Source organism: Phoxinus phoxinus (assembly GCF_949152265.1).
Source record: "Phoxinus phoxinus genome assembly, chromosome: 22".
Lineage (NCBI taxonomy): Eukaryota > Metazoa > Chordata > Actinopteri > Cypriniformes > Leuciscidae > Phoxinus > Phoxinus phoxinus.
In genome coordinates, this window is record NC_136897.1 from 21,421,438 (window position 1) to 21,439,264 (window position 17,827).

General features: G+C 38.6%; 1 protein-coding gene across 15 annotated transcripts in view; it reads right to left on the reverse strand.

Moving 5' to 3' along the window:
* The window catches only part of map4k3a (mitogen-activated protein kinase kinase kinase kinase 3a), a 57,351-nt gene that overhangs the window by 32,659 nt on the left and 6,865 nt on the right, over positions 1-17,827 (reverse strand). For all 15 annotated transcript variants that reach the window (XM_079597024.1, XM_079597020.1, XM_079597028.1 and 12 more), the window contains exon 2: positions 10,771-10,828. In XM_079597024.1, coding sequence (XP_079453150.1) covers positions 10,771-10,828 — 58 coding nt within the window. The remainder of the gene's footprint in view (positions 1-10,770; positions 10,829-17,827) is intronic.

A 17,827-nucleotide genomic window follows, 5' to 3' on the forward strand; every position in this document is an offset into this window, starting at 1 on the left:
TCTGATACCATAACAGTAAGTTTTACTGTAACTGTAATCTTTGATTACTTTAAGTAATTTCTGAAGTAGCATCACCAAAATAGCAAAAAATAATGACTGCTTTCTTTTTAAAAACAACATGCACATATTTAAATGTACAATTGCACATATTACCTTTAAATTGTAAGAATTTATGCAATATAATATAATATAATATTAATGACCTATTATCAAAATGAAATAATAAATGGCACATTAAAACAATAAATAAAACAAAATATACGCAAATTTAAATTATATTCTTCAGTGAAAATAACTACAAATTCTGAGAGAATTTTTTTTATGACAGTTGGCTTTTAAAAAACAGGTTAAAATGTTACATCACCTTTAAATGGTAGAAATGTCTAATATAATATAATTAGTGCAGTCAAATCTATATAATATATGTATTATTATATTTATATATACACACACACATATATTACGTAAAAACAAAAACTTATGTTTGATGCGATTAATCATGATTAATCGATTTGAAAGCACTAATATAATATAAAGTTATATTCTTCAGTGAAAATGACAGTAAAAGAAAAATATTTGTTCCTCTCCTGGACATTTTAAGACGATTAAAATGGACACTTAAAATGAAAGGAATAAAAATTAACACCTCTCCTCAAGAATGCATTGCAAGTATGCACACCGGAACCATGCACTTGCAATGCTTTATGCAAGTACTCAAATACAGATGCAAATACTTGTTCAAAGTACGTCTTTACCTGAAGGGTTAGGGGTTTGCAGAAGTAACAGTGACACATGTCTCAGAAAAACACCTCTAATAAGGCAGTTCCATATAAAAATGCATACCCATTCCTCATGAAAGCTTCAAATCGAAGCATTGGATGCTTGTTTAATCATGCATAAGACGAAGGGGAGGGTCAGGCGCTTATGTATATAGTGCCTATAAAGCACTGAGCTCTCTTTAGCATTCAGAAAGCATCAGACCCCTGATGCATCGCTGTGGTTTTCCCCTCCAACTGCCGATGGAGAGATTCACGCCCCATTCTAAACTTCCCTTCTCTCTCAACCCGGTAACGTTCAGTTGTTATTTTAGCTCAGCTTATTTAAAAGCCAAGAGCATGACCAAGGGCCTTCTTCCTTCAGAGACATTTATTTGCTGCTGTAAAAGGAAAAGGAGGAGATGGAAAAACAAATAGGGGAAAGACAAAAGTAACAGACAGAGACTGAATATCTGAAATTCTGCTAACTTATTGGAAGTGATGTGATCTCAGCTGATGGGTGACACGAGAAGGCAATCGCCCATAATGCTTGTGTGGGGGCTTCTGGCTCGACTCCATCTGAGCTGACCTTGATCTCTGGCTCTGCTCTATAAATGTGTGTGTGTGTGTGTGTGAGCGGAGAGCGAGACAAGGAGGAAGAGAGAGGGAGAGACAGATTATGAGAGATGGAGGAGAGCGGAAGAGAACAAAGTCACTTTGTTGTGACTGCTTGCTTAATGATGGAAGCTGTAGGCTCATTAAAAGTTTTTTAACGGTTTTTCCTTGTTCTCTCCCACTGACACTAGCAACACACTCCTTTTACTCCCACATAGAGGGGCAGAGATAAATATTTTAACTTGCGTAATTCGCCATTAAACTGAACAGCCCAAGCTGGGTGCAGGCACCAATAATCGCATTTACAAGATGAAAGGTCATTTAGTACATTTACTTTCAAAACAGTGCAAAGTGGAACATTTTGGATTCGACCATGATTTCATTATCATGTTATTCTTTGAGGTAAAAACCTTGCTATGTAAATGTAAAGCATACAGTACCATGGTATTATCATCTGATACCATCACAGTAAAGCCCAAACTTTACATTGTAAAGAATAAAGTATACTTTGGGCTTAAGTTTTACTGTAACTGTAAACTATTCTGAAATTAATAAAAACTATTTTGAGTACTTAAAAGTCATTTCTGCCCCACTATTGCATAACCAAAAATAAAACAGCAAAAATAATGTGCAAATAGGGTAATTATCACCTTTAAATTGTGGGAATTTATTATACATTTTTGTATATATGAACGATTATATACATAATGAAATGAAATGAAATAATGAAATGTATAGGCACTGTGAGTGTGAAGTTAGCTTATTAAATTCAGGACCAATTACGGAGGAATGTTTTCATTCCAAACCCACGGACTAAAGGAAGGAGAAGCTTTGAGAAGTTTTGCATAATGTCCTTTAAGTGTAGGTCTGTGCAAAAGACATTCGCTCCCTGAGGGAAGTGTGAAGTAGCAGCAGTGGGGTCAGGTGACACGTACTTCCTGCCGGGGCAAGTGATCCAGCGAGCGTTCCGCAGAGGCAGTGACATTTCCCTGCACATATGGGGCAGATCGCTGCGAGAGACAGCAGGAGGCATTGCCTCTTACCTCCTTTAGGGGAAACGGAAGCAGCTAGCCCACTGTTCACAGTGTAGGCTTCGGCAATGCATATCTCCGAGTAGGACACATGCTAATTGAAGCAAACTTCTTAGTCAGGGTCTGATGGGTAGAACGTCTTCAAGGCAAAACAATGTCCTGCTGAGCAGCAGTTACATGAACATCACTGGTGTATATAAGCTATGTTAATGGGTTAGTTCACCCAAAAATGAAAATTCTGCAATCAATTGCTCACTCTCATGTCGCTACAACCCAATAAGACTTTTGTTCATCTTAGGAACACAAATGAAGATATTTTTTTATCAAATCTTCAGTCCCTTCATTGAAAGTCTATTCACCCAAAACTCTCATGCTTCAAAATGTTCCTAAAGGGATCATAAAATAAATCCACTTGAATCGAGCGGTTTAATCCAAGTCTACTGAAGAGACACGATTGCTTTATGCGATGAACGGAGGGATTTTATTTAGGATTTTATTTACACATATAAACTTTGATCAGCGAACGTACATAGAGCACTTAAATATGGTAAACAGAAGCTCAAATGTGCTGCTATGAAACACGAGAATGAACCTTATTAATTATGATGCATCTTACAAGCATGCTTGAGCTTCTGTTTATCATATTTAGACAGAAATCTCAGATTTCGTTAAAAAAAAATGTTTTGAGTGAAAGTCTTAGGGGTTTGGAATCTAGAACTACATGAGGATGAGTAATTATTGGCAATCGTAATTTTTGGTAAACTATCCCTTCAATAAAAAGTGGTATGTACTTTAGTGTATTTAGTTATGAGTGTCTGCCTTTGGTCAGACAAGGGGGGAGTGTGCATTGATTTGAGAATGGACAGTTAATAGCCGCACACGCACAAAAAAAACCTTGGCTGCCTTTCTATGTGAAGTGCTGAAGCCCATCTAGAGGTCTGGTAAATTTCCCAACGAAATTCCATTACTGTACATGGACACGAGCAGGCAAGGCTGCAGATAACGCAGAAAAGGAACAGTGATCAGTGGAATTTTTCTCTGTGTACCACTAGAGATAAAACAAAAGAAAAAACAAAAGAAAAGAAGTGGGCTTAAATTACAGCTAATTAGAGAGAAATAAGAAAATAAACAGACTCCAAACTCACAGCAACAACAACTGCAAGCATCCATTGGTTCTGATCCAAAGACACTTGAGCAAATTGTTCTCAATTCTTGCCCAGTTCAAAATTATTAATCAACATGGTATAAAAGATATTAAAAAAGGATTATGGCATAAATTAACAGACTTTTAGGACTACAACAGAATGGCTCGATAAGCATAGTTTTGCTGTCTTTAGGGGTGCACACATAGGGGTGTGCTTGTTTTAGTTGATTTCAAATATCAACAGTGTTTCTCACTGCACCTTTAAGAGGTAAAGCCTCATATATATATATATATATATATATATATATATATATATATATATATAAGCAAAACACTCCTATTCTGATGTCAAGGTTCTTTGAATTTAGACTGTAGCCTCACCGGGGGATGATTTCAAGAAAATGCACCTTTCAATATTTAAACATCTCACCATTAGAAACGGCACCATGAATCTATAGAGGTCCACCAGACCCAAACATTATTTCAGAGCAGTGCCATGACAGGTATGAAAGCGAGGCTGTGAGGGACAGACTTACCGAGTTTTCAATGGCATCCACCGTATAAAGCTCCTAGGTCACTTCTAATTTTCCACAGCTCACACTCTCTGGGTTTTTTTTTTTGTCTACTGAAATTTCTCGGAAAGATATTTTTGCAGTGTTTCGTCATCAGAACAATCCAAAAACACATTAAATAACAGTACAACCCACTGAAGAGATGTGCCGATCCCTCACAGCCACCTATCCACCAGACCTAAGCTCTTTAGGACACAACAAACTTTGTTAACAAAATAAAGTATTTCAGACCTGTCCAGTTAATATATGTTATATAACAGAGCTCTATTTTACCAGAGAGAAACCTTCCACTTTTCTAGCTATTGTTTTCCAATTATTGTGAACCAGAATTTGAAAGCAACTGTAAGGTGCAACGAGCACCGTCATGATTTTGTTCAAAAGGAAAAAACTGAATAATAACAAATAATTCATGAATAAATGTCATTAAAGCATGTCGTCGCACACAGAAATGGGACAAGTTTGTGCTCTTGGGCATGTTTGTAGGTGTTGGATAGCAACAGAGACTGTCAGGGAGAGGCGCTCAACTGTCACTCCATTAGACATGCGTGTCAGCGCGCATATGTGTGTGCACAGCTAACAGCTCCGCTGACGTGACAGAATGTGTGTAAGTGTTAAAATGAGATAGTGTGTGTGTTTTAGTGTGGGGATTAAAAGAGCTTGATTGGTATGAGGGGTGTATTTACTTAAGTCTCACACATTTAACCGAGGTTTGGTCACTCACCATTAGCACTCGTGTCCCCAAACGGGTGTGTTTTCAGTCCCAGTTTGCCACAAATTGTCAATGCTTATTAAAAACCTCATCTCTGATGTCAAGTGTTATATGAAGATGAAAGATATATTGCTTTTCAATTGCTTGTCAATTTTGTCTGTATGAATGGAATCATGGTTCAAAAGTTTAATAAGGGGTTGGAAGATTTTTTTTATGTTTTTGAAAGACGTCTCTTATGCTCAGCAAGGCTGCATATATCAAAATACAATGATTATTCTTCACAATGGTCAAATGGTATTACTGAAATCTATCACGAGTGAGAGAAGGAGACCGAATCCGTTGTGTGTGTGTTGCCACTGTATGAACGAAGCCTTCAGCAATTCTTTCAATCCTAATTTAATTTGAATAATCTCAAAATATTGGCCAATTAATCTACTTTGCCGATATAATGGACTATCAATCATTTGGGGAAAATCTAAGAATACATTCTTGTCCTGATCATTTACTCTCAATTTTCCCCTCACTGCGTCTAAATGCTTTATTATAGCTGACAGCCAACGAAAATACATTACCTTATGCCTGAATAGCTTCCTGGAGGAAATGTTTTGCATATTGGCCCCTGTCACAATCAATCACATTTTGGAACATCGATTTGTTTCGTAGGTCTGTAAATCTAGCCCGTGTTTTCCCACTGTAGGACTCTGGACCCACTTTTCCCCTAATATTGTGCGTACATCAGCAGCATATTTTTCTAAAGCTCTTTGTTGACAGAGAACCAGCTGCACCTGCCGTGATTCAAGTCTCCATACTGCACACACACACACACACACACACACACACATCTGACTCTGTAGGGACTCTGGGTTCTGGCACTCTCCCCTCCCATTACAGCGAGTGACATTTCTGAGGGCCGCCGACCTCCGAGCCCATGCATTTTAAATGATTGCCCTGCACGCCCGCAGTGCCTCAGTGCTCCCAGCCGGCTAATACCAGACCCACCTCCACTCCTGCTCCTTCTCTTCCCTTTACATGTCTTACGGGAATCAGAGACAACAAAGACACACAGCATGCAAACGCGCACACACCTAATGTCACTCCGAATAGCGGTGAAACATTGTCCAGTCTTTTCAACATCAGGTTGGAAGATGAATTATAGGCTGTGTTTTAAAATCTAGTAAGATGAATCGTGTCTGCTCAATATATCTGAGACATAAATATGATGACATAAAGAGAGAGAAAAATAAGAAAAAAATAATGGCAAGAAAACATCTTTTGGTTGAGTTGTCCTCGTGACACAAAGTTGTCTCGCTGTTTCGGTGGGAAAGCGTGTTTTTCAGTTGATACGCTATATGTGCTAAATACGAAACATCAGCAGAAGTGTTGCTAGTATTCGATTTCCCATTGCTATGAATTGTACTTTGGCCTCTACATTTCCCATAAAGTTTGTTTCTGAATATAAAAATGTTGATACAATGTAAAGTATTCGCTCTGGATCTTGTTTTCAATTATTTTGTTAAGTTGTTGTAATTCTTGTCGTCTGGTTGATCGCTGTGGTATTTGTCTCATCCCTCGTCCCCTGTGATTGGACGGCTGGGTAAAAATTGACAGTGACAGTGACGAGCGCTGCATTTTACCCAAAGTTGAACACTCTTCAACTGAAAAAAAAAACGCTTTTGCTGAGTGCTCAGCATGAAATAGACGCTCAGTGCCTCGTCACGCTGCTGGTGTTTTAAAAAACGCAACGTTCCCATTGAAAACAATTGGAAAAATACGCTAGGCTAGCCTCTGGAAAAAAAAAACGCTTTGGTGGTAACACAGACTTAGGCTCAATCCCAATTTACCCGAGGCAATTTACCGAGGCAACATGCTAGCGGCTGAATTAGCGATCTCTTTTTTATGATTGTTTTGAAGAAAACCACCATATTAGGAAATACTTTCTTTCACCGTTTGTGAAGCCATCTCGCCGGTGATTCGCGATGCATTCTAGGAACTTTCTCGTAGCCCTCCGTTCGGAGTGTGCCTCTGAAAAATCTCTGTTTCGAGGGCTATGTAGCCCTACCCCTTCACCCTACCCCTCTATCGCAAAAAGAATCGGGACACCCAACCCCTACACGTGAACGCGCAAAATGGAGGGGTAGGGGCAAGGGGTGAATTGGGATTGAGCCTTAGACTATAGGCCTAGTTCTTTTAATGAATCATACAAAAGGTCTCAAACTTAAGTAACTGGTCTAACTAAGGGTGCTTTCACATTTGGTTCAATTGAATGGTCCTTCAATGAATGAACTCACTCAAGTTCTAAAGCTTACAATCAATATGCGATGCACACACTGAACTGCAAATGATGCATTTATATATTTATAAAATAAAAGCAAACATGGCATTGGCAACCACATTTGCATAGCGAATGACAAGTGAATCTTCATAGAGAATAAGATCTTGTGCATCTTCAGTAAATATTTTAGCATCCTTATTATGATATCAAGATTTACTTTCACTTATATCAACATCAGTCAATTAAATTAACTGGTGACGCAAGTCAGAAGAAAAACAAAGAAATACTAGGAAATCCAAGAAGAACAAATCTGAAGCAGAGAGGTGAAACAGTAGATTTTAAGTGTCCACACTTGGTTGGCAGAGGACATTTTGCCTCGCCACACTTTCTACAGCTTGTCACTGTGAATATGCTACACAACAAGCTGACATTAAGAGGGAAGGCAAGGCAGGGTAAGTGCTTGCTCATGAGGTCGCCCTTCTTTTTATGGTAAGAATAGCCTTTGCTGTTCAGCAATACACAGAAGCAGGTGCACAAACTCACACACATGCAGGTCAATGTTTGCCTATACACACAAGCGCCCGAGTACACAATCAGATGTGTGAGCCCGCATACACACAAACCAAGGAGGAAGCTGAAAAAGACACCCAAAATTGATTCCCAGTACAGGCCTGTTTCAAAGTGGCAAATTGCTCCTTTCTGAAGTCCAATATCATAGATTCATCAATTTTGAATGAAATGCATGAGACCGACATTGCTCGAGCCAACCAATCTACACACACACAGAGAGAAATAAGAGCACATCCAGCTGAATCCTGGTCACTGCGCCTCTCGTCTCAGGCCAAGAATGAATCTCACCGCACATCAACACGTCACCGAACACCCCCCACACATAAACTCTCCCCAGGTCTTGATGTCTGTGTTGGCATGTCTGTTTGCAAACACATTTATTGGGTCTTTTTAGACGATCCCCTGTTGATTATGTGAAACTAATGAGCCAAAACTCAAAGCCATGTCCTGATCCCCACAGCGCCGGAGAGGGAGGAGACCTATCCTGAAAGTGTGTGTTGTCCTCCCCCACCATGATTCGTAAAGGCCAGCTCAGAGACATTAATGAGTTAGAACAGCAAAAACGGCTATGCGGTCCAATGCGTCAGGAAGAAACTCTGCATGTTAATCGGAATTGTAAATTAATGTCAAAGAAGAACAAAGACATCACCATAAAACACATCCATGGGACATTCATGTTAATATCCTTATCTAATTAGGCTGACTTCTTACTACCTCGCCAGAGAGGTGAAGGTAAATGTGGGACTAATAACTGATTCATTTGTTTATCTCGGCAGCGCGTTGCTTGCAAACCAACACAATTAACGAGACATAATAAAGGACAGCCCTTGGGGACATGACTACTATATATGTACGAGTAGTTAGCAGCCTTCATTTGCCAACTGTGAAGACAACGACGTGCCACTGACAGCTAATGACACACCACACATCCGAGGACATGATTGACAGACAGAAAGATATCTGTCTGTCATCCAGTATGGATGGACAGACAGATACTCATATTCGATCACTACTGGTTGTCATAGAAAGGTATCAAAGCATTTTACAATCCCATAAAAACGAACATTTCACTTGACACAAATGTGCTGTTGCTCTGATCGAAGTTTGAAATATAGCCTAATTAATCTGAAAGCTATGACTAGCAGCATATTGCACCATCAAGATCAAATTTATAGTTTTCCAGCCTGCATTCAAAAGACACCCGTTCAGATCTGAACCAAGAATGAAAAACTGATCCAGCTGCATGTATCAGTCAACTTTTAAAAGGTAATGGTTGTTTTTCCATACTCTTCAATAATAAAGACCTGATTACAGAAAGGCACTGAAAGCAGTTTGTTTACACTATATTTGCCGCCTGTCTAAAACAAACAGCTTGGGTAAGCCTAAGCAGGTGTTTCTAAAACACTCTAGCCCTTACATATGAAACCCAGCTTAACAGATATCTGGCACGCCAACGCTTTCTATTACAACAGGGGCATCAAAAAGCCACACACACACGCACGCAAACCCTCGCTTATCTCGAACTACAGCTGAGAAAGCAAAGCGCAGGGCCTCCAGAAACCCCCATTCTCCTCTCATTCTCTCTCGGCTCTGGTATGAAAGGCATGTAGTAATTATGGAGGCTGAAAGCTGACTAATACACTGTGCGCATCTGCATCTGTGAATGTGAGTGGCTACTGAATTCTTAGTCAATGTTTAAACCAAGCAGCCTAATCGTTCTCATTGCAAAACAAACAGGCCTGTATGTTTAGTATCATACAAAATGTGGGGTGAACAACCATTACCAACCAACCAAGTGCTGCATAAAGGTATGGACACACAAAAAAACGTTGGTTACCAGTTGTAGTTTGTTCTAGTTACTTTAACTGGACATAAAACACATTTTTTTAAAGAACGTGCTGGTGAAGTTAAGCCATCGGAAGGAGAAGACTGTGGGTTTTATCTCAAACCAGCAAAAAAAAGGTTTGAGGTCTGCTATTGTTCCTGCAGTTACTGCTGGCACAGCAAAACAGAACACAAAGAGAATCGCTATAAAATCAAAATGAAAGACGCACTTCACTGGTTTCCTTAAGGCAAGAAAATGTCATTCATCAATCCAGGTGGCTGGTGGATAAAAGAGGTACATCCTTTACTGTGACAATGATATTCAATATTGTCAAACCGTATCAAACCCCAGACCCCATTTGATGTCATCTCCTGCTTTGGTCTGGGTTTTATATCAAAAGCTTTTTCACTGACATAAATAATCTGGGTTTACCTTGATCAGAGCGTGAAACCTCCATTGTGCATCTGGACACAGGGGATGGTATCCTAACTTTGAAACATGATGGGTCTACAGCACTTTAGTATTACATTTTTTTTAACTTGTTCAAATATTTGATTTGTATGAAAAAAGTAAACAATTACCTAACACCAAGATGAACAAGGAAGAAACATAGAATGCATGTTCCAAAGGACTTTATTGACTGAGTGCAAAGTTCTTGTTTTTTCCCCTCATTTAGTAAGGAAGTAAGAAGTCATTTAGCAAATGCTTTGATCCAAAGTGACGTATAGTACATTTACTACAGGTAATGTCCCCTTAGAATAACCTTCTAAGCGGTTAAGTGCCCTGCTATGCTAAAGGACACTTGGTTAAAGCATGGTTCACTCCACATAGGGTTCAAGCCTACAAATTTCTGCACACAAATCCTAAACATTATACTTCATTATACTTCCCAGCCTCTTTTGTCTTACCAGAAATGTCAGTAACCAGAAATGTCAAGTATACCATGGGAATCAGCTTGAAGACCCCCTTAAATGAATATTTTAGACTTTTCACAAGTATTACTCTTTTCTTTGAGGGGAATCATAATTAGGTACGTTAATAAATGTAAAAATGTAATACAAATCAATTTCTGTTTTAAACAGCTACATTTTTTAATCTTCTCAAGTACACCATTGGAATCAGCTTGAAGACCCCCTATAGACCCCAGAAATAACTTCCCTAAATGAATTAAAATAGTCTGCATGAGTGTATGGAGAGAGAATATGATAATAGATCACAGAACAGACACCAGATGAGAACAAAATCGGTTTCGTCTGTAAGGGAAGAGATTTTCTTACCTGGCTCCAGTTTAATGACCTTGATAGCAGCCAGCTCTCCTGTAGTGACATTACGAGCCTGAAAGAGAACAACAACAGCACTTATTCAACAGACGTCTCAATGTTAATAACTATCATTAAGCCTGAAAGACTTCAGATGTGATCAGAGCAATCAGCAGGCCCTGATTTTGCAGACTTCTTTTGCATATTTGGGGGGGTAATCTTCAAAATTTTGCGGAATGAATTTAAACATTGAAAATGAGTAGAATACTCTTATTGGAATTATATGAAATTCTGATTAGCATGTGGTTCTGCAAATTAGGTATTGGGTCAGAATTAGCTTAAAGCCTTACATTAACATTGATATTCAATAGTTGAATTGTCAATAATACCTGTAACTAAATTGTAGGTTTAAATAGGGTAAACATGCAATCAAGTGGATGCATACTGCATTAGCATTGTGTCAATATGGACTGTGCATACTTATGCATTTTCTTGCTGTTTTGAAAAGACCGCTGATCAGCGCTCGTAGAGCAGAATGTTAATTTATCCGCCTGCCGCAAATCTGTGTAGTCACATGGGCAGAGGCTCATGTATTTCATGATTCAAGAGAGAGTTTCATCACCTTTAAAAACTAAATACAAACAACGACTGCTTTACTGATCAAGAGGGGGAAATATGACATCCTCAATATCCACACCAATGGACAGACTCATTTTGGCTGAAAAAAATATGTGTTGTTCAGTCCATCATGACATTATTTAATCACGATGTGGCAGCAGGAAAAACATTAGACAAAATTAGCCCGGATTCAATTAAGATGTCATCAGCGAAGTGGTCAAAGTATTTATTTTTCCCTCTCTTAGCAACAGCGTGAGATCTAACAGCTAGGCGTTGGCAGCAGTGAAAACAGGGGGGGGACTGAGCCGAGTATTACCGGGCAGAACGCGGCTGACGGTGTCCCATAGTAACAATACACTGATGAAGTGCACTTTGATAGAAAAATCTGTGTGAAAAAAATGACAAAATGCCAAATTAATGAGTCTACATTTTCACTGACAGTTTGTTTGGGCTGCAGGGAGTAGAAGTTTTCAACCACTGATCATATATACATATCCAATTTATGTTTAATAATTTGTATTCTTGGTATTCTAATCATTCTGTGGTTTAGCATTTTTCACTGTTAAACCCTTTGGGAAACATCTTTGCACGGAAAGTAGCGACAGATCTTTTCTTCCGTATTGTGAAGTATGTCATTCAAAATTAAACAAATGAATGGATGAATCGTTCACTATAAGATCAATAACATTTAGAAAATAGATAGGGTGAAATTCCATTTCATGCCAACTTATTTATTCAGATGAACGTGTTTGAGGCCTTTTTTACACCACGGAATATGTTCTTATTAGTAATTTTATTTTCAAATAAATGTTTTTTATTGTCTTCTTTAAGCACCTTCCTTTCCGTTTCGTTCTACCTAAACTTAACATCCAAGGGGCTTTCAAACCGAGTAGCTATGGGACCTCAGTTATAGGAACTAGCCACCAGGGTGGTCCCCAGAGAACAACATTTTCCCCTAGGCCGATTGTTCTGGTAGCATTCGCACCGCCAGTAGGAACTCTGAAGTGACAAGTCGTCACTTACGCCCTGCTGATCTGGTGTGTGGGACTTATTTTTTGACGCTGAGAACTCTCTTCATTAGCTTACGATCGGTTTAACAGTGCTATCTTAAACGTTATTATAAAGAAAGTAAACACTAAACAGTATACGAAAAAAGTATTATAGCATTTGTCGCGTCGTTGATGCCCAATATGCAGAAATACATAATCATGTTGGACTGGACTTCGGCGTCGGTCCATCTATCACTGTTCGTGGAGTTAGATTGTGGAGTACATATGTAGGCTATAAACTGTGTGTTTACACAGCTGTTTAAAAATGGCAGGTGCTGGTGTGAATACTTGTGAATTTGTCATTTTTTCTATGCGGATTCACTCCCCTACAAAATCACCCCAATTATTATAGAATGATTAATTATTTTCAAACAGAGTCATTCAAGTCATATTGCAATATATATCGGAAAAAAAAACTAAATATCGCAATGCCAGTTTTTGTGTAATATTACAGCCCTAATAGAAACTATGAAAATGTTTCTCCGCTAAAAAAGCCTCTCATATCAGCTGATCAGCGACTGTCGCAATATTCAGTTTCCCGTTACTAACCTGCATATTAAAAGTTATTAAAAGCACAACTAATTGTGAAATTGCAAAAATTACTTTTATAATTCAAATTAATCTAAACTTACTCATATTGTGAAATAAGATTGTAATCATATCACCCATAACTAATTGCATTAAATTATAGCGATTTCAATATTGACCAAACTAATCATGACTATGACTGAAATCGAACAGCCATAAGATGCAGCGTTTTTAAAAGTTACATTTTGTATTTGGCATTGCATGGAAAACACGGCATTCTCTGTGAAAATGCTGAAAAACAGACACAGTTGCCATGGTCAAAGATGCCCATTTGATGCAAGTTTATATTGAAATACAAACACAACACTTTTTTGAACGTCTCGCTACAAGCATCGTTTTTGTCGAGGTAAAAATAGTCCAACTTTTAAAAAAACATCTCGAGACTCTTCCATTCGGGCGAAAGAGCATATGAAAGAGCATGACTTAATGTGCTAACCCAATTTTAGAAACACCTTTAGGTCAGCCGAACCATGCAGGACCTCCATAAGACGGATTAGTCAACTAATCATTCTGGAAACTCATGACTGGACTTTGAAAACAAGTTGTTTTGCACATCCTTATTGATCAACAACATCATTTCTCATATAATATTATTCCTTTACTCTTAATTAAACACATTTATTTAAGCCTTAACTAGACAGTTGCGGTCAACAAATGGAACGAGAGATGAATTCTAATGCATGCTTAATAATCAGTATCTTTCAAAGAGATTTCGCTTATCGAAAACAAGTCAGAAAAACATCAGCAGCAGAGTGATATGATCTGAAAAGGATGCTGCAAAACATAGAGACATCCCGGGTAACTAATGCGAAGATGTCAAGAGCGATACAGCTTTGCCGGGATCGTGTGAGAATTCACTCTGAGGTGCATGTCAAAAATGTTAAAACACAACTGAAAGCTCCCCTCCAGAAGGCTGATGATTCTCCGCCGTATATTCAAATTCCTGTTGCGAACTGCTTTGAAAGAAGCCCACATGCTGGATCCTTTCAGCTCAAAGATATGAGGTTCTGAAATCGAACCTCGACTGTAAACACAGAGCGGATGGTATGTCACACTGATGTACGAAAAGCATGAAATGTTGGGCAATATCAACACATTACATCAAATCCCGGCTTTGAATCATCAGTGCAAACCCACACAGCAAAATGTATAATTAAAGAATCCGTAATCCAGAAACAAACAACTTTCATCTTTCGGTTGAAGTCGAAATGAAAAATGTTCACAGTTGCACTTTTCCCCCATGCATAATATTTCTTTTTTGGTTTAAATTACATATCATGACTCACAAGCTGGATGTTGAATTTTTTTTTAATTAGACCAAATCATAATTAATAAGCAAAAAAAAAAATCTGTGTGAAATGCAAAGTATAATTCCTTTCCAGGATAATCTGCTTGTGTCTACGTGGTGGAGGGATGCTGATTAGTGCTGATCAATAGCTTCATCAAGCATCCAGGCCCAGCGGTCAATACCTCGCCTTGCAATCAGGCAAATCATATTGTCTTGTGTGGTTTAAAATGATGTGTTAATGATCCTTTATAATGAGCCCACCACCGGCCCAAGAAAGGTGAAAGTCAAGGATCGTGGGAACCAACCAACAACAACATAACCGGATCTGATGACATTGTGGGATTTAAAAAAAAATGTGACTCATCCTGACCACTTTGACTTTTTTTTTTTCACCTCTTTATGCTTTCAGAAAAGTTTAGGGTTGCGATAATGCGTTGGGACTTGGGGTACACCGCTGCGGGTTAAAGGAATACTCTGGGTTTAGTACAAGTTAGGCTCAATCGACAGCACTTAATATCGATTACAATAAAAATAATTTTGACTCAGTCCTTGATTCTTAAAATAAAGTACAACTCTAGATTAATATGAGGCACTTACAAAGAAAGTGAATGGGGAAAATTTGTAAACATTAAAATGCAGTTTCAAAAGTATAGCCAAAAAATGTAAATAATATTCTGACATGATTTTAAAGGGAATGCTTATTAACCTTTTCCATGTTATTATATGCAACCATTGTTGTTGTTGTTGTTGAGGGATGATAATTAGTGATTGACCGATAATCGGTTTAACCAATATTTGAGCATTTTTACCATAATCAGGTATCGGTTTTGTTATATCGGATTCGCCAATAGCCTACATGGCGCTCAAGCAAGCATGCTTGAGCTTCTGTTTACCACATATGAGTGCTATTTTCGTTCGCTGATCATCAATATGCGAATAAAATCCTAATAAAATCTGTTCATCATATAAACTGATCGAGTCTCTTCAGAAGTCTTGGATTAAATCGCTCTATTCATACTTATTTTATGATCTCTGATGATGACTGTCAGAGTTTTGAGTGAAAAGACTTTAAATGGAGGGACATATGTATCATTAAAAATATCTTCTTTTGTGTTCCAAAGATGAACGAAAATCTTATGGAATAACGTGAGGGCGAGGAATTAATGACATAATTTTCATTTTTGGGTGAACTAACCCTTTAACTTACACTAACAAAGACACACAACCATTGCATAAATTCAAAACTCAGCCTCCTAGTGCGTAACCCTTTGACTTCAAACGCACGCGCGCACACTCTCCTATGTCCGCTAAGGCGCGGAGCAACAGCCAAGCGCTCCACCTGCACAGGTGCAGCACACAGTGGGGCTTCGAGCTGCTGCCATGTCAGGTAATTACAGAGAGGTGGATAAATCACTGCAAGCTTGGCCCCAGACCAGCCGAATCTAGGCCAATCATTTTCTGCAATGCCTGGCAAATTTGATGCCTTGTATTAACAATTTACTGTGCCAATGCGGCACTGACCTCCGATAAACAACTCGTTTTTCTCTCTAATGTCTTTCCTGCGCTGGTGTTATCAAACATTTCATCGGATTCATTATTCATGCTGTATTGCAGTTAAACGCAGAGTACATAATGCATCAAGAATTCTGGTGCGCGCCGACAGGAGCGTGCCTGGGCTTGCTAAAACGTGATTATGAAACTACAGTACAACTGAGACGACCGCCTCCTCTGAGTCTCCCACCAACAACACAGTTTATGAATCGTTACTACAACACGGTCGATTAACTGTCTAATAAGTCTAGCTCTAATTCCGCTAGCAAACGCCAAACATAATTAAGCAAATCACGCTGTTGTCCAAACAAAGGTAGAATGTCAGTCGCTCACACTCACAAAGGGAGAATACAATTTCTCTCCTCGGCCGCATTTGTAGGACAGTGGATCACTCTGTCATGCAGATCTGTATTTCTGCTTACTCATTGAAAGGTTGCGGCGAGATTGAAACTGCTTTAGTTTTCAGATTGTGCAGAGATCTCGGGGCCGCTCAAAAGTAGGCTAGATGGCAAGGACGTTCTATTAAAAGAGACTGTGTAATCCAGTCTGTTGTGAACTTCTAAAAGGCGCGAAGGCATAAAACACATGAGAGTAAGCAAAGGTGTTGACAGTTGCTTCCTGCAAAAAGTGATGAAAGAAAGAATGTGTGATGGCTGGAGTACGTTGGCCTCAGCTTTTGTGAGACTCCTGCGAGGTGTTTCAAGGTTTCCTCGGGGAGAAGGTTTGAGGACTGTGACTTGCTCCGACTAATGAGTCACAAAAACAAGGGAGAAAAGGTACGAAAATCCCTCATACGACGAAAAAAACAACTTGAACAAGAGGAACTGGCCAATGCAAAGCACTTCCAAAATCATACCTGTTTTTTTTTTTTATATTTGACATATAATGCCAAAATATCACTAAAAAGATCTTTATAAAATTATATTAATATTATATAATAAAAAAATTAGATATACATGATTATTTATTATCATTTTGGGGTGTGACGAGATCTCATGCCACGTGATATTAAATGGTAAATGGTAAATGGACTGCATTTATATAGCACTTTCACAGACCCAATGGCCTCCAAAGCGCTTTACACATTGCCTCACATTCACCCATTCATACACCGACGGCGGTGTCAGCACATCGGGAGCAGCTGGGGTTAGGTGTCTTGCTCATGGACACCTCGACACTTGGTCAGGTGGAACCGGGGATTGAACCACCAACCTTCCGGTTTGTAGACAACCTACATGAACCACTGAGCCACTGCCGCCATTAAAACGTGACAATATTTCTCATTGAGGTGAAAAGCTGTCTCGCAATATTCAGCATGGCTAAGTTGAGTTTGTGGCCAATCCTTTGACAGCGCTTGCATTATATTGTTCTGTCTTTTACTGCATATGATAATTCATACTCAGAAAGTAGATTTGAAGTGACATTCATTACAAGATTATTAGTTTAGGGCTGTCACGATTTCTCGATTAAACATCGGGTTAAATTAAATATCGGAATCGGTACATTCTATGGAAGAGAATCCATGAACCGCATTATTAGATACACAGTAACCGGTTTCTGTAATTTGAACAGTATTTTACAATAATATGTAGATACTGTAAAATATGTATAGAGTATGTTACTGTAAAAAGCAAAGGATTATAGGAAAATATATGGTGGTCACTACTGTAATTCTTCTCTACTGTAAATCCATTTACAGTAGTGAACTTGCCCGCGAAAAACTGACCAATGGCAAGAGAGATTTTTTACAAGTGTTTTTTTTACTGTATTTGAAGTGGCAGCAGCTAATGCATGGACAAAATATGTAACTCACCAAAAAGGTTAGTATATTATTTCTATTTTATGTAAAACAAACATTTTCAAATGTTGAAAATCTAAGCTACTGTAAGTTACTGTAAAATTTACAGCAATCTCTTTACAGTGAAGTTTTCTAAAGCTGCACTATATTAAAAAGACTGCATCAAGACTTGCATTTTGTGAC